The sequence below is a fragment of the Elgaria multicarinata genome, chromosome 2 (genome assembly GCF_023053635.1).
Source record: "Elgaria multicarinata webbii isolate HBS135686 ecotype San Diego chromosome 2, rElgMul1.1.pri, whole genome shotgun sequence".
Lineage (NCBI taxonomy): Eukaryota > Metazoa > Chordata > Lepidosauria > Squamata > Anguidae > Elgaria > Elgaria multicarinata.
The window spans coordinates 15,039,135-15,052,628 of record NC_086172.1 but is presented as its reverse complement, the minus strand read 5'-3'; the positions used below and the strand labels follow the sequence as shown (position 1 = coordinate 15,052,628).

The following is a 13,494-nucleotide window of genomic DNA, read 5'->3' as shown; positions in this document are numbered from 1 at the left end:
TGTCAAACAAAGTTTCAGAGAAGAAGGGGGGGAAAATAGTTTAAACACAAACTCCACACACTTTTTCTCTACAGCAGATGAGAGAATCATGCAGCTGCCTGTCCTTGAGAAAAGTCACTTGTCAGGTAAAATAAGAACTGGAGAGGGTTATTCACTTGATCATTTGTCATTACCCTGAATTGTGCACTGGTTCCTCTTGGACGCTTTGCCACGGCCACTGGCCAAACATAACTATTCAATGTGCCTCCTTGCTGCTTTTCTGCCTTGCTGTTAAGTGACTTATATGTCCCCAACTCTATCAGCATGCATCCTGTCCTGCTTTGAAAAGCTATGTTGGTGTGAATATATGACAAAATATCTCCCCCCGTATCCAGAGGTCAGTCTCAACAAATACCTGAGGGGTATCGGGGTACGGAGTTGTCTGTTGACAAGGTTCTGTTAATGTTTAAAGACCCTGAAACCAGAGTCTTTATTTACATCAAAGATAGATTTTCCATACCATAGGTTTCAGGAATGCAGGCTTCTCTTCTTGTGTCCTATTCTGCCTCATGAAAGGGAGAAGGATTGGCAGAAATGCTAGGATGCTAGGAGACTGCTAAAAACCTGTTTGCAAAAGGCATAGGATCTGAGAAATACTGAAGAGAAATTGGCCTCTTATGAACAATATTCTTTGAGCTAAATAAATAAACAAATAAATAAGGCTACCATTGCTAAATGTCTTAGGGAATGTATCAGCACCGAGTTCAAGGGTTGTCCCTCAGGCTGCATCTGCCCCTTCAGTTACAGGGGTAGCAGCAGCCTTTGCAGTATTGGGGCAATTGGTCTTCAATGAAAGATAACTTCAGAGCTAAAACATGGGTGTCAATAATACATATATTCACCAGGTATGGTAAGATGGATCTCTGAGCCTTGGCAATGCTGTGTTTGGGGCACTTTATTTATTTATTACTATGACTTGTATCCTACCTTTCCATACCTGATGCCTATTCCAGCTAACCATATTAAAATCGCGAATTACAATAAAATAAAAGAGCCAAAGAAAAACCATCAACCAGTTAAAAGTAAAAAAAAAAGCAGACAAAAGTAATAGTGTCACATGGCAGAGAGCCACCAATTCAATCAGCCAAAGACCTCCCCCTACCCACCCACCCCACCCAAAAAATCCCAAGTCTGGGTCTCTGGACAAAAGGCCATCAGAGAGGGAGCTGGATGGGCCTCTCTCAGACAGGGGTTCCAGAGCCAGGACACAGCTGCTGAGAAGAAGGCCTTTCGCCTACATCCCCTCCAGGGCACCTCAGATATTGGTGAGATGTGGAGGACAGCCTGTCCTGAGCATCTTAACAAATGAGAAGATTCATATTGTCCTAAGCCATTTTGCAACATGGTTCTCCAAGGTACATGTGTCTCCATCATCCATCCAAAGCAATGGTGCTTTTCTTTTATGCCCTCTTGACATTGTGGAAGAACAGAGACATTTTCTTACTGTAAATTTTCATTCTTCAATTTTTCCAGAATGCATTCTTTTTATCCCTCGCCCCACCTCCACCCCCAGCCCCACAATAGCATTTTGTTCAGAGACATACTGTTAGATAGATTTCGGCCTATCCAACACTCTTAGGTGCATGTGGAGCTGGGGGATGGGGTCTCACAGCAAATACTTTGTCTGTTCTTTCTTCTGCATGCATCCAAAGCCATTTTTGCAATGGACTATTGGTTCATATGGCCGTTTTAGTTTTTTATTTTCATGTTGATTCAAATTATGGGGTCAAAGGGCATTGGCTTTTGTAGCTCAGGTTTGGAAAGCTGGGGAGCCTCTCCCCTTGGTGGAATCAAAAGGAGGTGCTATCCTTGATGTTGAGACTGCCCTGAGGATACATTGGGTAACAAGCATTTACAATAAGAAAATTTCCTTTTCTCTGATGAGCATGTAAAGATGCTGCTGTCCTGTCTTCAGTCTCACTAATGTAGTCACCTCTGTGTTTTTACCTGTCTTTTTTTTTTTTACAAGCAATGCTGACTTATAAGCATTGCTTTTATTATCTACTTCTCAAGTCTGAATGAGAAAAATCCTTTAGACTATAAAGACTTCAAGGAATACAACTAGAAAGCTGAGAGATTGGGGTGGGCAGGGAATGTGAATCAGGTATCATGTTAGGAACATCAGATGTTTTAAAAATCCAAAGAAGCAGCTGACAAATTCTGAACATGCTGAAAGAGTCATGGGGTCTTCCGCTGGCTGTAAATCCATTACACAAAGGTAAGATACACATTTATAAAGAATCCATAAGAGAGTTCTGTCCGTTTTGTTGAAAATCCTCCAAAAAGGAGACCTACTGATGGAACTGGGGTACTGAGAGAGAGCTAGAAAGAGCAGGATATGTTGATGAATCATATTGAATCAACCTTCCTTTGCTTGTGTCCTCTAAAGTCATAATTGCCGCACTAGTTCAGATTAGTTTTTAAGTTTATGGAATCCTCTCAATAGATCAAGGATATGCAACCTGGTGCCATTCTGATGATTTTGAATACAGTTCCCATGCACCCCAGCCAGCTTGGCCAATGGTCAGGGATTTGGGGAGTTGTGGTGCAAAACGTCTGGAGAGTACCATGTTCCCTATTCTGTAATAGATATTCCTTCAGAGTTTACACCATAGGTTTTAATAGCGTACACCATAACATTAGCAGTTGAGTGTACATTCTGAAATGAGCAGTTAGTATCACATAGTGATACTCAATTGCTGAAATCCAGTTTTCAGCAATTTGAGTCATCTCGTAATAGAGATGAGGGCTATTTGAAACATTTATTTCTAACTGACAACTCCAAGCCATATTGAACGTTGGGACTCTATGGACACTGGGCCACCTTTAATTTAATATTATTGATGAGATTAATTTTAAAATTATTAAATGTATACAGCAGCACTTTAAACAGAAGTATAAAGGGCTTCTCTTAGAGCCATGGCTGTATTTTAATAATTATAATAATAATAATAATAATAATAATAATAATAATAATAATATGAGAGGTATGAAGAGTTCGAACAAAATTGACTTAATTTATGTTTGGATTTATGTAACTGATAGGCTTCAAACAAGTTTTCCATCCAGCTGGAGGGCTGAATACATAACAAACCTTTTTGTAAAGGCATCATATTTTTTCCTGTTAATGATAGATTCAAGGGTATTAATTTAGTGGATAGGAAATACAGTGAATAGTACAGTTCTTTGCACCAGATGTCTTGATTTTTGTGTGATATGCTAAGGACAATCAGAACAATCGTTCAAAAGACAATATGTTATTGCACGGACATCATTAGAGAATCAGGAAATATTTCAGAGCTCAGCTTATTTACATTATCACATACTGAGGTAACAAACCCTTTACATGCTTTAGGACAATCCAAAAGGGCTAAACTGTGGCAGATGTGAATTAAATCCCCCCCCCCAAAAAAAGAGTCACTCAGGGTTTGGGGGACTTTTCTCATCTATGTTCCATTTGTGGCTAAACATCTATTCCAATAGTAGCATGCTGGTTATCTAGCTTTTGTGAAGGGAGAGAGTTGGAGTTCTATCATTATTATAGGCACATAGTAAACCTGATCGTGAGTGACTCAAGAAAGTTAGAAACTGCAAACAAACAAACAAAACTATCCTGGGATTTGTTCCTCACATTAACAGCGGTTGTTGATCCTGACAAGCATTGTTGTTGATTCTAACAAGCACTGTTTCCACGTTATATACATGTATATAAAAAACAACTTCCCAGCATTCCACCACACTTTAGCATAACCATGAAACAGAGCCAGGGATGGTCCTATGTAGAACCTATTCTTAACGTCTGGGATCCCTAGAGCAAGAGAGCGAGATTAGCCCCTCTTCACCATGGAACATTCCTGAGTACATCCCTTTACTTTCTCCACTGAGTGAATAGTGAGCATGTATCTCTATTGGAAAAGGAACGTTCTGTATTTGGAGAAAATTACCCCACTAGCATGACCCTATGGAAAGGAGGACAGGGCTCCTGTAACTTTAACAGTTGTATAGAAAAGGGAATTTCAGCAGGTGTCATTTGTATGCATGCAGCACATGGTGAAATTCCATCGTCATCACAACAGTTCAAGCTGCAGGAGCTCTGCCCTCTTTTGTATCTGGTTACTCCAGTATAGCTCCTGCAGCTTGAATTGTTTTGATGAAGAGGGAATTTCAGGAAGTGCTGCATGCATACAAATGACACCTGCTGAAATTCCCTTTTCAGTACAACCATTAAAGATATAGGAGCCCTGTCCTCCTTTTCCTATGGTCACTGTATAACCCACCCCATGCACCACTTATGGCAATGGCCTCACTGATGGAATATCTATCCTATTCACCACTGCAGTTGTTGCCAGATGATAGTGACCCAGTTTGCATTATTGGGACACGGTTAATGCCCCCACCGTGTGTGCAGGTTGAATGAGTGGGCAGCAACCCTCAAATAACCTATAGGGTGTTGCTGGGTTAAGAACTGCTACTCCCTGCCCCCAATCAAGTCATGCTGCCCAAGTTCAGAGGACATAGCAAGTCATGACAGCAAGGGTAATTAGGGGAATCTGCATGTGATCAGCATATGCAGTGGGGTTAACAAGCCTTCATGGCTTGTTAACCACACTGTGATTGTGAGAACCAGCACATTAAGTGGCGTCGGTGAAATAAGTCCTGTCCACAAACTTGATAGGCTTAAAATAAACTCAACAAAGCCTATCTGAATACAGGCGATTGCATAACAATATGATCAAGAATGTTGAATTTAACGAGCACAAGAAAAATCACCGAAGACCAAATATTAAATAATGGACTTTAAATTATGAAGAACAATGATTTGCTCCATTGATTGATGAGAATACTTAATGGCCTTTCAATAAAGACTTTTATTTGTGCAAGCCATCTGAACCATTTTAATTGTGGTGAGGAAAAATGAGGCTCAAAATTTATTCAATTCCTTTTCAAGGACATACACCAAAATGCTGAAGTGTTGAGTTAAATTTACAGATCTACACCAAGCAGGGTATCACACTTTGAAAACGGTTTGAAAATTGCATATGGAAGGTGTCCTTGGCCCCAACTGTTGTCAATACTGTTATAAACCATTTTAAAGCAGCTCTGTAGATCCTGCCCCAGACCCCAGGTTGTGTCTGCTCGTTATTGGGCTACACAACCCTAGTGAAATAACTGGTCTCAACATTTACAGGACAGAAAGTGCACAAGAAGAAGTTACCCAGGAGGAAATTGCCCAGAAGGAAATTGGAAAGCAGAGCAAAAAAGATAGCAAGAGCAGGTATGAGAAAAGAAAGAAAGAAAAGAAACCAGAATTTAACTGGATCATGGAAAGTATATGCATTTTTTTAAAAATAAAATAAAAAACTTGCAGAAAGCCCCCTTTCAACACCTAATAATTTTTGGAACCCAAGCAGCGGGGCTGCAAAAGACCTCTGCGTGAGGTATTCCCAGAGAGCCACCGGAAATCAGAGTAGGCAATATTAAACTAGATGGTCTGACTCAATAGTAGGCACTTTCAAACACTGATGGATCTTCCCTTAGAATGGGCTCAAATTACTTAAACTGTCAACAAATAAACATACATAAATGTGGGGGGGGGGAGAGAAACATGCAAAGTAAAATTGTGGTCTGAATGAGGCAATGGAATGGAGGAAGTCCAATTTTCTGAATTTGCTTTTACAGAGAAAACTGATTAAGTCCCTTGATGGAATGATGGCATGTAAAACTCTCCTTGCTCAGTTAAAACTCTCATAGAACTAGTGACCTGATTAGTACATTTTTGTGAATTAGTACCTGGCTGAATCAAAAGATCTGATTTAAATTTTGGCTTCACTATAAAAACAAATCAAGAAGAATAAACACTTACTTAAAAATCATTGAATATTCCAAAACTGTAGAGATTAAAAATATATAGAGGGATATTTGGCCAGGTGTTAAAAGGGTTTTTAAGAAGCTCATGACATGGACGGAAGCAAGGAAAACAGGCAAATATGAACATGATGAGTTGACAGGTGAATTCCAAGCAATTATTTTTACCCTGCACTTCTTTTGCACTGAATTTGAAGGAAGTAAATAGTGGGAGCCAATTAGATCCCACCCATCCACCCTGTTGGACCTGTCAGAAGCTGACAAAGTGGGCGACTAAGGCTGCAATCCAATTCAATGAGACTTACTTCTGAGTAGACATGTATAGGGAAATGATGTAAATCATTAGGAGTAGGGACACTGCAGTATAATCCAGCAGTTTTGATTTCCAACATGGATACGTGTTGGAGAAGAGCCAGTGTGGTGTAGTGGCTAAAGTGTCAGACTGGGAGTCGGGAGACCTGGGTTCTAGTCCCCACTCGGCCATGGAAACCCACTGGGTGACTTTGGGCAGTCACAGACTCTCAGCCCAGCCTACCTCACAGGGTGGTTGTTGTGAGGATAAAATGGAGAGGAGGAGAAGGATGTACACCAGCTTGGATTCATTGGAGGGGAAAAAGGCAGGAAAGAATAAGAATAATGTTCTGTTGCTGTGAAAAGTTCTCCTGAAGCTGCCTCCTGTTTAATTCCATCTGACTTATTTTCTGTTGTGAAAAATATATATTGGCAGGTGGGAGCCCAAGCTAACCAAGAGTTTAAAAATGGTTAAATGCACATCAGGTTATGTTTACAGTAGCTAAAAATAAGGATACCCGAGACATTGCAGAATCCATAGAAATAAAGATACAGGTTTCACACATCCCTGATTAGGACCCTCTTAAAAACAGTCAGTCAATTGCAGGCACAACTTCACAGCCAGGAACTGGAGCAGGTGGGTCATGTTGCTGACAGAAGTATACTGCCTTTGGAAGATATGAAATCAAAGATCTAGACAAAATCACTCAGTTGATAAGCATTGATCAGTATGGAAAAGTTATGCCTAGGGAAACCTCCTGAAAGATTGTCAGGGACAGGAATTATTAAGAAATTTTCCCTGCCAAGCAGTCGTTAAAGTAGAGATAACTCCATTCCGGTGCATGGTCAATCCTTCCGGGGAAAAACACCCACACTGCATATTAATCAGAACAAATCTAGAATGGTATCAATCATATGATGACATCAATGAGGATATCCATCTGCCATTTTCTTTTGAAATATCAGTATATTTCAAAAGAAAATTATAAGTTGATAACATCATATATACATGATTGACATCATTCTTGATTTCTATATTATTATATTATGATTTTTTCCCCCAGAAGACTTATCTATGGCCTAATCTACACAAGCAGGATATTGCACTATGAAAGCAGTATGAAAGTGGTATATAAAAGGCAGGAGCCACACTACTGCTTTATAGTGGTACTGAAGTGCATTGACAAGTGTTGGGGCCCATTGACACAGGCCATATACTGCTTTCATAGTGCAATTTCCTGCTTGGTGTAGATTACGTCTATGTATCATAATGGAGCTATTTCAGCTTTCTTTCTCTCTTTCTTTTTAAACTCAGGTTTATTCAAGGCTCTTGGTTTTTGCATTTTAGAGCTCTCTAAATAGGAATTTGTTTTTCAAATGTCATTGGGCTTTAGCTTGTTTCTTTATGTACTATAAAGTTTTGAATTTTTAAGGACCAGTTCTCATATTACCTTTTCTACTTGGTTACACATACTAGAATACATATATATGTCCAGAAATAGGTACATGTTCTTTTTAAACATTCAGAAGCAAAGGCACATGCTGTTCCCCCCTGCTATCTCCTAGATTTTTTAAGACCTGTGTACCAAAATTCTAAATGTGCTGCCCTTCACACTCAGTAGAAAATTCACATGGACTTTGTGTTTGGGAAAGTTAGCATACCATTCATAGGTGCTTGCCACTGAGCGACATAAAACTCCTCCACCCCCAGAACAGCATACATTGTTATATTATTATAATAATAATAATAATAATAATAATAATAATAATAATAATAATAATAATAATAATTCTATTTTAATATCAGTAGCTTAGTCTTTACACATCTGGAAAGTCTTTAATAATGTCAAGTATTTGTTAACTGCACATGTTTTATTTCTCTGTGAAACTGGGAAATACATGAACACATAAGGAATCTGTTGCCTAAAAGTCTGTTTTCAATCTGTGTTAAAAGGCTGCTTCAGTTAGAACTTCTGACTTTACCCATCCCTGGCCTCATTGGCTTGTGGTGCAAGTACATGTAATGAGAGTGTAAAACAAACACACGTCATTCCTAGTTCCTTGTATATATCCTCCTAACCATGGAGAAATAATCAGGTAGTAAGGTGCTGTTTATGAACTCGATGTCTTGATCTAGAGACTATTCTCTGGATCTCTGGATCTTTCTGAATGTCTTGCTTTAGAGACTATTTTCTGGCTGTCTTGATCTCAAGGCTGTTTTCTTTCCCTCTCTTTTTTCTTGGATGCTGTAAATCAGTGATGCATCTGATTGATTCTTTACCCTTTTATTTAGAAGTGATCCTGGAACTTACCCATGTGGCTTTGCAAATGCCCCATATCGCATTTAAACTGCATGCAACATTAGCAAATAAGGGCAGTTCGTGACTGCCTATAGACGCTGGAGTGCTTACAGTGCAGGCAAAACATCTCATTATTTCTTTATTTATTATTTGCAAATACAACAGTAAAAAGGGGGGAGCCACAAAAGAAAAGAAAAAAGTACATAAAATATACATACAGAATAATCGTTTACATCAGGCTTTATAAGAAAAGACCACACAAAAAAAGTGGGGGAGGATTTGACACTTCTATTTAAAATATCTACATTAATATAAGTAGTTTATATAGCTAAATAAGCATCCATACAAAATTGACAACTGTAGGGGCCTTGCTAGACCTACCAGATAATCCGGTCGGGAGTAGGGGCGACACCGCACTGCAGCTAGCGCGCACCGTCGCCCCTAGCTAGATGTCAACACGCGACGGGGCAAGGGAAAGCCCTGTCGCGTGCTCCAGTTTGTTTTAGCTTAAAGGGCCATGTGCGCAGAAGCGCACCCACGAAAAAGGTAAGTGTTTTTTTTAAAAAATAAAGGGTTCCCTGCTCCCCCTGATTTCCCCCCCCCACGATGTCTGATGCCCCCCTGCCCACTCACTTGCCCGTCCTCCCCCCGTCCGCCATGCCTGTCCCTGTTCTTCTTCTCCCCCCGTCCACCATGCCTGTCCCCCGTCCCCGTTCTTCTTCTCATCCCCCGTCCACCATGCCTGTCCCCTGTCACCGTTCTTCTTCTCCCCGTCCGCCATGCCTATCCCCATCCCCATTCTTCTTCTCCCCCGTCCGCCATGCCTGTCCCCCGTCCCCGTTCTTCTTCTCGTCCCCATCCGCCATGCCTGTCCCCCGTCCCCGTTCTTCTTCTCCCCCCGTCCGCCATGCCTGTCCCCCGTCCCCGTTCTTCTTCTCGTCCCCATCCGCCATGCCTGTCCCCTGTCCCCGTTCTTCTTCTCGTCCCCATCCGCCATGCCTGTCCCCCGTCCCCATTCTTCTTCTCCCCCGTCCGCCATGCCTGTCCCCCGTCCCCGTTCTTCTTCTCGTCCCCATCCGCCATGCCTGTCCCCGTCCCCGTTCTTCTTCTCCCCCCGTCCGCCATGCCCTTTCCCCCATCCCTGCTCGCCATGCCCTGTCCCTGTCCCCATTCTTCTTCTCCCCCTGTCCACCATGCCCTGTCCCCCGTCCCCGTTCTTCTTCTCCCCCCCCCGTCCGCCATGCCCTGTCCCCGTTCTTCCCCCCCTCCGGCCCGATGGACACAGCACTCCTATGGAGTGCTGTGCGCAGTCCATGGCTTCTCCCGGCTACTCACGAGTAAGTGAGCAGCCGTGAAAAGCCACAGACCCTGCTAGACCTTCTGCAGCCCCGGCCTCAGGCTGCGTCCCAGTTCTTCTTCTCCCCTGCATCTGCCACGCCCTGTCCCCGCTCGCCATGCCCTGTCCGCCGTCCCTGTTCTTCTTTTCCCCGTCCGCCATGCCCTGTCCCCGTGATTCCCCTCCCCCCAGCCCGATGGGCAAAGCGCTCCTATGAGAGCTGTGCCCAGTCCGTGGCTTCTCCTGGCTACTCACGAGTAAGCGAGCAGCTGGGAAAAGCCACGGACCCTGCTAGACTTTCCACAGTTCTGAGTGTGGAAAGCAATTCAGACGCAAACGGGCGTTTAGATTTTTTTAGAGCCGGGCCATAAGTGGATCCGCTTATCCCGGTTCAAGCGAGGTCTTAGCCCGGCCTGGCCCCGGGATCCCCTGTGCGTCATCTGGATGCACAGGAGGGAGACCGGGCCTCACACCAGGCTAACGCCTCGTGTAGCAACAGCCTAGGATATACATTCAAATGCATTGAATGATACTTCTTAGCTTGAAGTAGAAGACTCTTAGCAACTGTAAGGGCTCTCAGTATCATCTTTTTGTGTCCATCTGCTAATCCCTGCATCACGGGAATATAATTTAAAAGCATGTGAACACCCACAATTATCACAGTTTTTTCAAGAACAAAATTCATAATGACTTCCAACTTCCAACCAGACAGAAACAACTACAGGACATGCTAAGGTAAAACATCTAGTTTAAATGAGATACCAGGTGGGAGCAATTCTCTCTCTCTCTCTCTCTCTCTCTCTCTCTCTCTCTCTCTCTCTCTCTTTCTCTCTCTCTCTCTGTGTGTGTGTGTGTGTGTGTGTTTATCTCCCTTCCTTTCCTCTCTTACAGTGAGAGGTACTCATTATAATTGTTTCCATATTTAAAGTTGGGTCAGTGGTGCAGGAACTGATGTTACTCTCTTCAGAAATTAAGGATCTTCCAGGCATCCCATGAGTTCTGCATTGGCTGTGTTTCTGGCAAACAGGGCTTCCTGTGACTGTGGGTTGATATGTGTTGTCATGTACAAATGGTTTCTGTTGTCCTTTAATCCTGCATGCTATACATAGTGATCAATAAAACTTAATTACTTGTTATTGTCCTTTAAGCATGCTCGCCAGAGGGAAAGCTCTATCTTATTGTTCAACAAAATATATGGGAATATGCAAAAACATGGAGATTCACCAGATGTGTGCAAGTCCAGTAAATTTATTATTTGTCTGTTGATTTGCAGTCAATGATATCTGTGCGCTGCAGAGAGGTATAGGACCCTGCAGGAATTATACCCTAAAATGGTATTTTGACCCACTGATCAAACGTTGTGCTAGATTCTGGTATAGTGGTTGTGAAGGAAACGACAACAGATTTGACACACAGACAGAATGTGAAAATGTCTGCCTTTCGGGTAAGAAGTGATCTTATATTTTGCTGCATGCTGTTATTTGAAAGAGTAAGAAATGATTGGGCTTGTATAATGGAATTGCTGACACCAGAAGTTTGCGTCCGCCGTACTTATTAGCTGGCCGCTCCAGGAGATCTACCAATAACCACACAGAAGCAGTGTTGGGTTATAAAATTAGCCGCAACTTTATTGGTTACAATGTAGAGTTTGACAAGACATGGGGCTGGCCGAATAACATCCCAGGCCAATTGCTGGCTGGCCCCAAAGGGAAGGTTTTGGGCAGAGCATGGGTTGACCATGCCATGGAGTTGTCTGATTCATATGTTTCAGCCCTGGTCTACTGGAAGTGATACCAGAACGCCAGCCCAGAGCAGGGCTGGAGCCCTGTGACCCCACTCCCAGAAACCCCAACCATTCCACTGGAGAATGGGGGGGTGTACTCCATTTCCCATTGACTTAGATTTGGGCCACAGCTAGACCTAAGGTTTATCCTGGGATCATCCAGGGTTCGCCCCTGCCTGAGCACCGGATCCTCTGTGTGTCACCTAGATGAACAGGTTTAACCCCTGGACGATCCAGGGATAAACCTTAGGTCTAGCTATGGCCCCAGCCTAATGCCATTCACAGTAAAATTGTGACAATGATACTTAATGATTAACCTTTCAGCCAATCATGTCTGAACAATGGGACTGTTCACTATTACATTGTACTGTCATGTTGACTTATGAAGACAGATTACATGGAAACCATATTGCCAGATGTAAATTATAATGTAAAAATATTTCTAATTAGGGTTGTTTGCATGGTATGCTGAAACCAAATTTGAATCTTTCTCAAGGAAACAAAAATAATACAGATGGATAACGTATGTGTAAATTTTTTTGCTGATATAAATTTCTTCAGCTATCCATGATTTATTCTATAACTGATACTTTAGAAATGTGATGGTATAGCCCTAAGAATAGCACAAGAAGAGGTCCCATCAACCACAAGACACTCCGTTTCTACCTTCTGCCCACCCCTGGGCTATAGAATACGCTCTGGGGCTATGCCTGTTGTAAAAGGGAAGTTTTTAGAGATGAGAAATCTTGGTTGGAAATAGACATTCTCTTGAAAGCCAGAGGTTCTACGTGCTCTCGCTTTAGACTCTTAGGCAGAATTTTCATCTCAACTTGACTTTTTCCTATGTGATAGCCTAACAAAATGTTTTTGCTTTTCCAGCTCATGTCTCACCTAGCATTGGAACCTAAATCACAGCAAATATCAACACATACCTCTAAGAGAACCAGGGGTCAGCCATTGCCAACATGCCCCTCATAGAAGCTAAGGGTATCGACTACCTTGCACTGTGCTATATCTGCTTTACGTTCTATGCAAACCTTGAAGAAAGTGTTTTGCTGCACAACTTTATCAATATGGTGCTAAACTGTTTGTGGACTGAATGCTAAATGTGTCTGGGATATACTCTATACTTTCAACATTATGTAATATTTACCCACCACAGGTCTTATTTGTTTGATAAAATTACCATTTCTTTTGGATTCTGGCACCATGCCCTTTTTAGGCATTTTAAAGACTAGGAAATAATGGAACAAAAATCACTGCAACTGTTATGTACTTGCTTTTATCATTTCCGTAACTATCTGAGCATAACTTTAGATGGAAAGCCTCATATAAAAGGAGTAGTCACTTCTGAAACACAAGCAGTCCAACTTTTCATTCTGTTTTTACTGTTCCTGGATTAGACTTTATACTAATTCTTTTTTGTGCATGTGTGATCAATCAGACCAGAAAAAAGGCAACTTTTCTTAACGCAGATGCACTGCTGCGACCAACGACTGAGTTAAAGAATTTTTAAAACATGGTGTAGAATGTTATTGGCTATCCTCTAATGTTGTGTGTTTTATCATTTTTAATTTTTTTGCAGGGGTGGGAATTTATTTTTATTGTGGTTTTGTTTTCAGGAAATCTATACAAAAGAACTTCTAAATAAAGTTAAATTGTGATTTTGAAAGTCTTGCTGTTTTATAATGTGTTGGGTTTTTTTTAACAATAAAAAGGAAGATTCTCCAAAGATTCAACCATGCAGGTAACTAGAATGCTAGAAAAGCCAATCACTGTAATTATATAATCAAAACCTCAATTTTACTTGCAAATAAAAGAACAATCAATAGACAGTACTTAAGGATTGATAGCAAAACTCTGAGAGGAGAGGCAAACAC

The 13,494-nt window shown here is 41.7% G+C and overlaps 1 protein-coding gene across 2 annotated transcripts in view; it reads left to right on the top strand.

The window, feature by feature from the left end:
• COL6A3 (collagen type VI alpha 3 chain) overlaps window positions 1–13,286 on the top strand; it is a 137,431-nt gene extending 124,145 nt beyond the window's left edge. For both annotated transcript variants that reach the window (XM_063116061.1, XM_063116060.1), the window contains 3 exons: window positions 75–125; window positions 11,105–11,275; window positions 12,494–13,286. In XM_063116061.1, the coding sequence (XP_062972131.1) occupies window positions 75–125; window positions 11,105–11,275; window positions 12,494–12,522 (251 nt within the window). In that variant the 3' untranslated portion in view covers window positions 12,523–13,286. The remainder of the gene's footprint in view (window positions 1–74; window positions 126–11,104; window positions 11,276–12,493) is intronic.
• The last annotated feature ends 208 nt before the right edge of the window (window positions 13,287–13,494 follow it).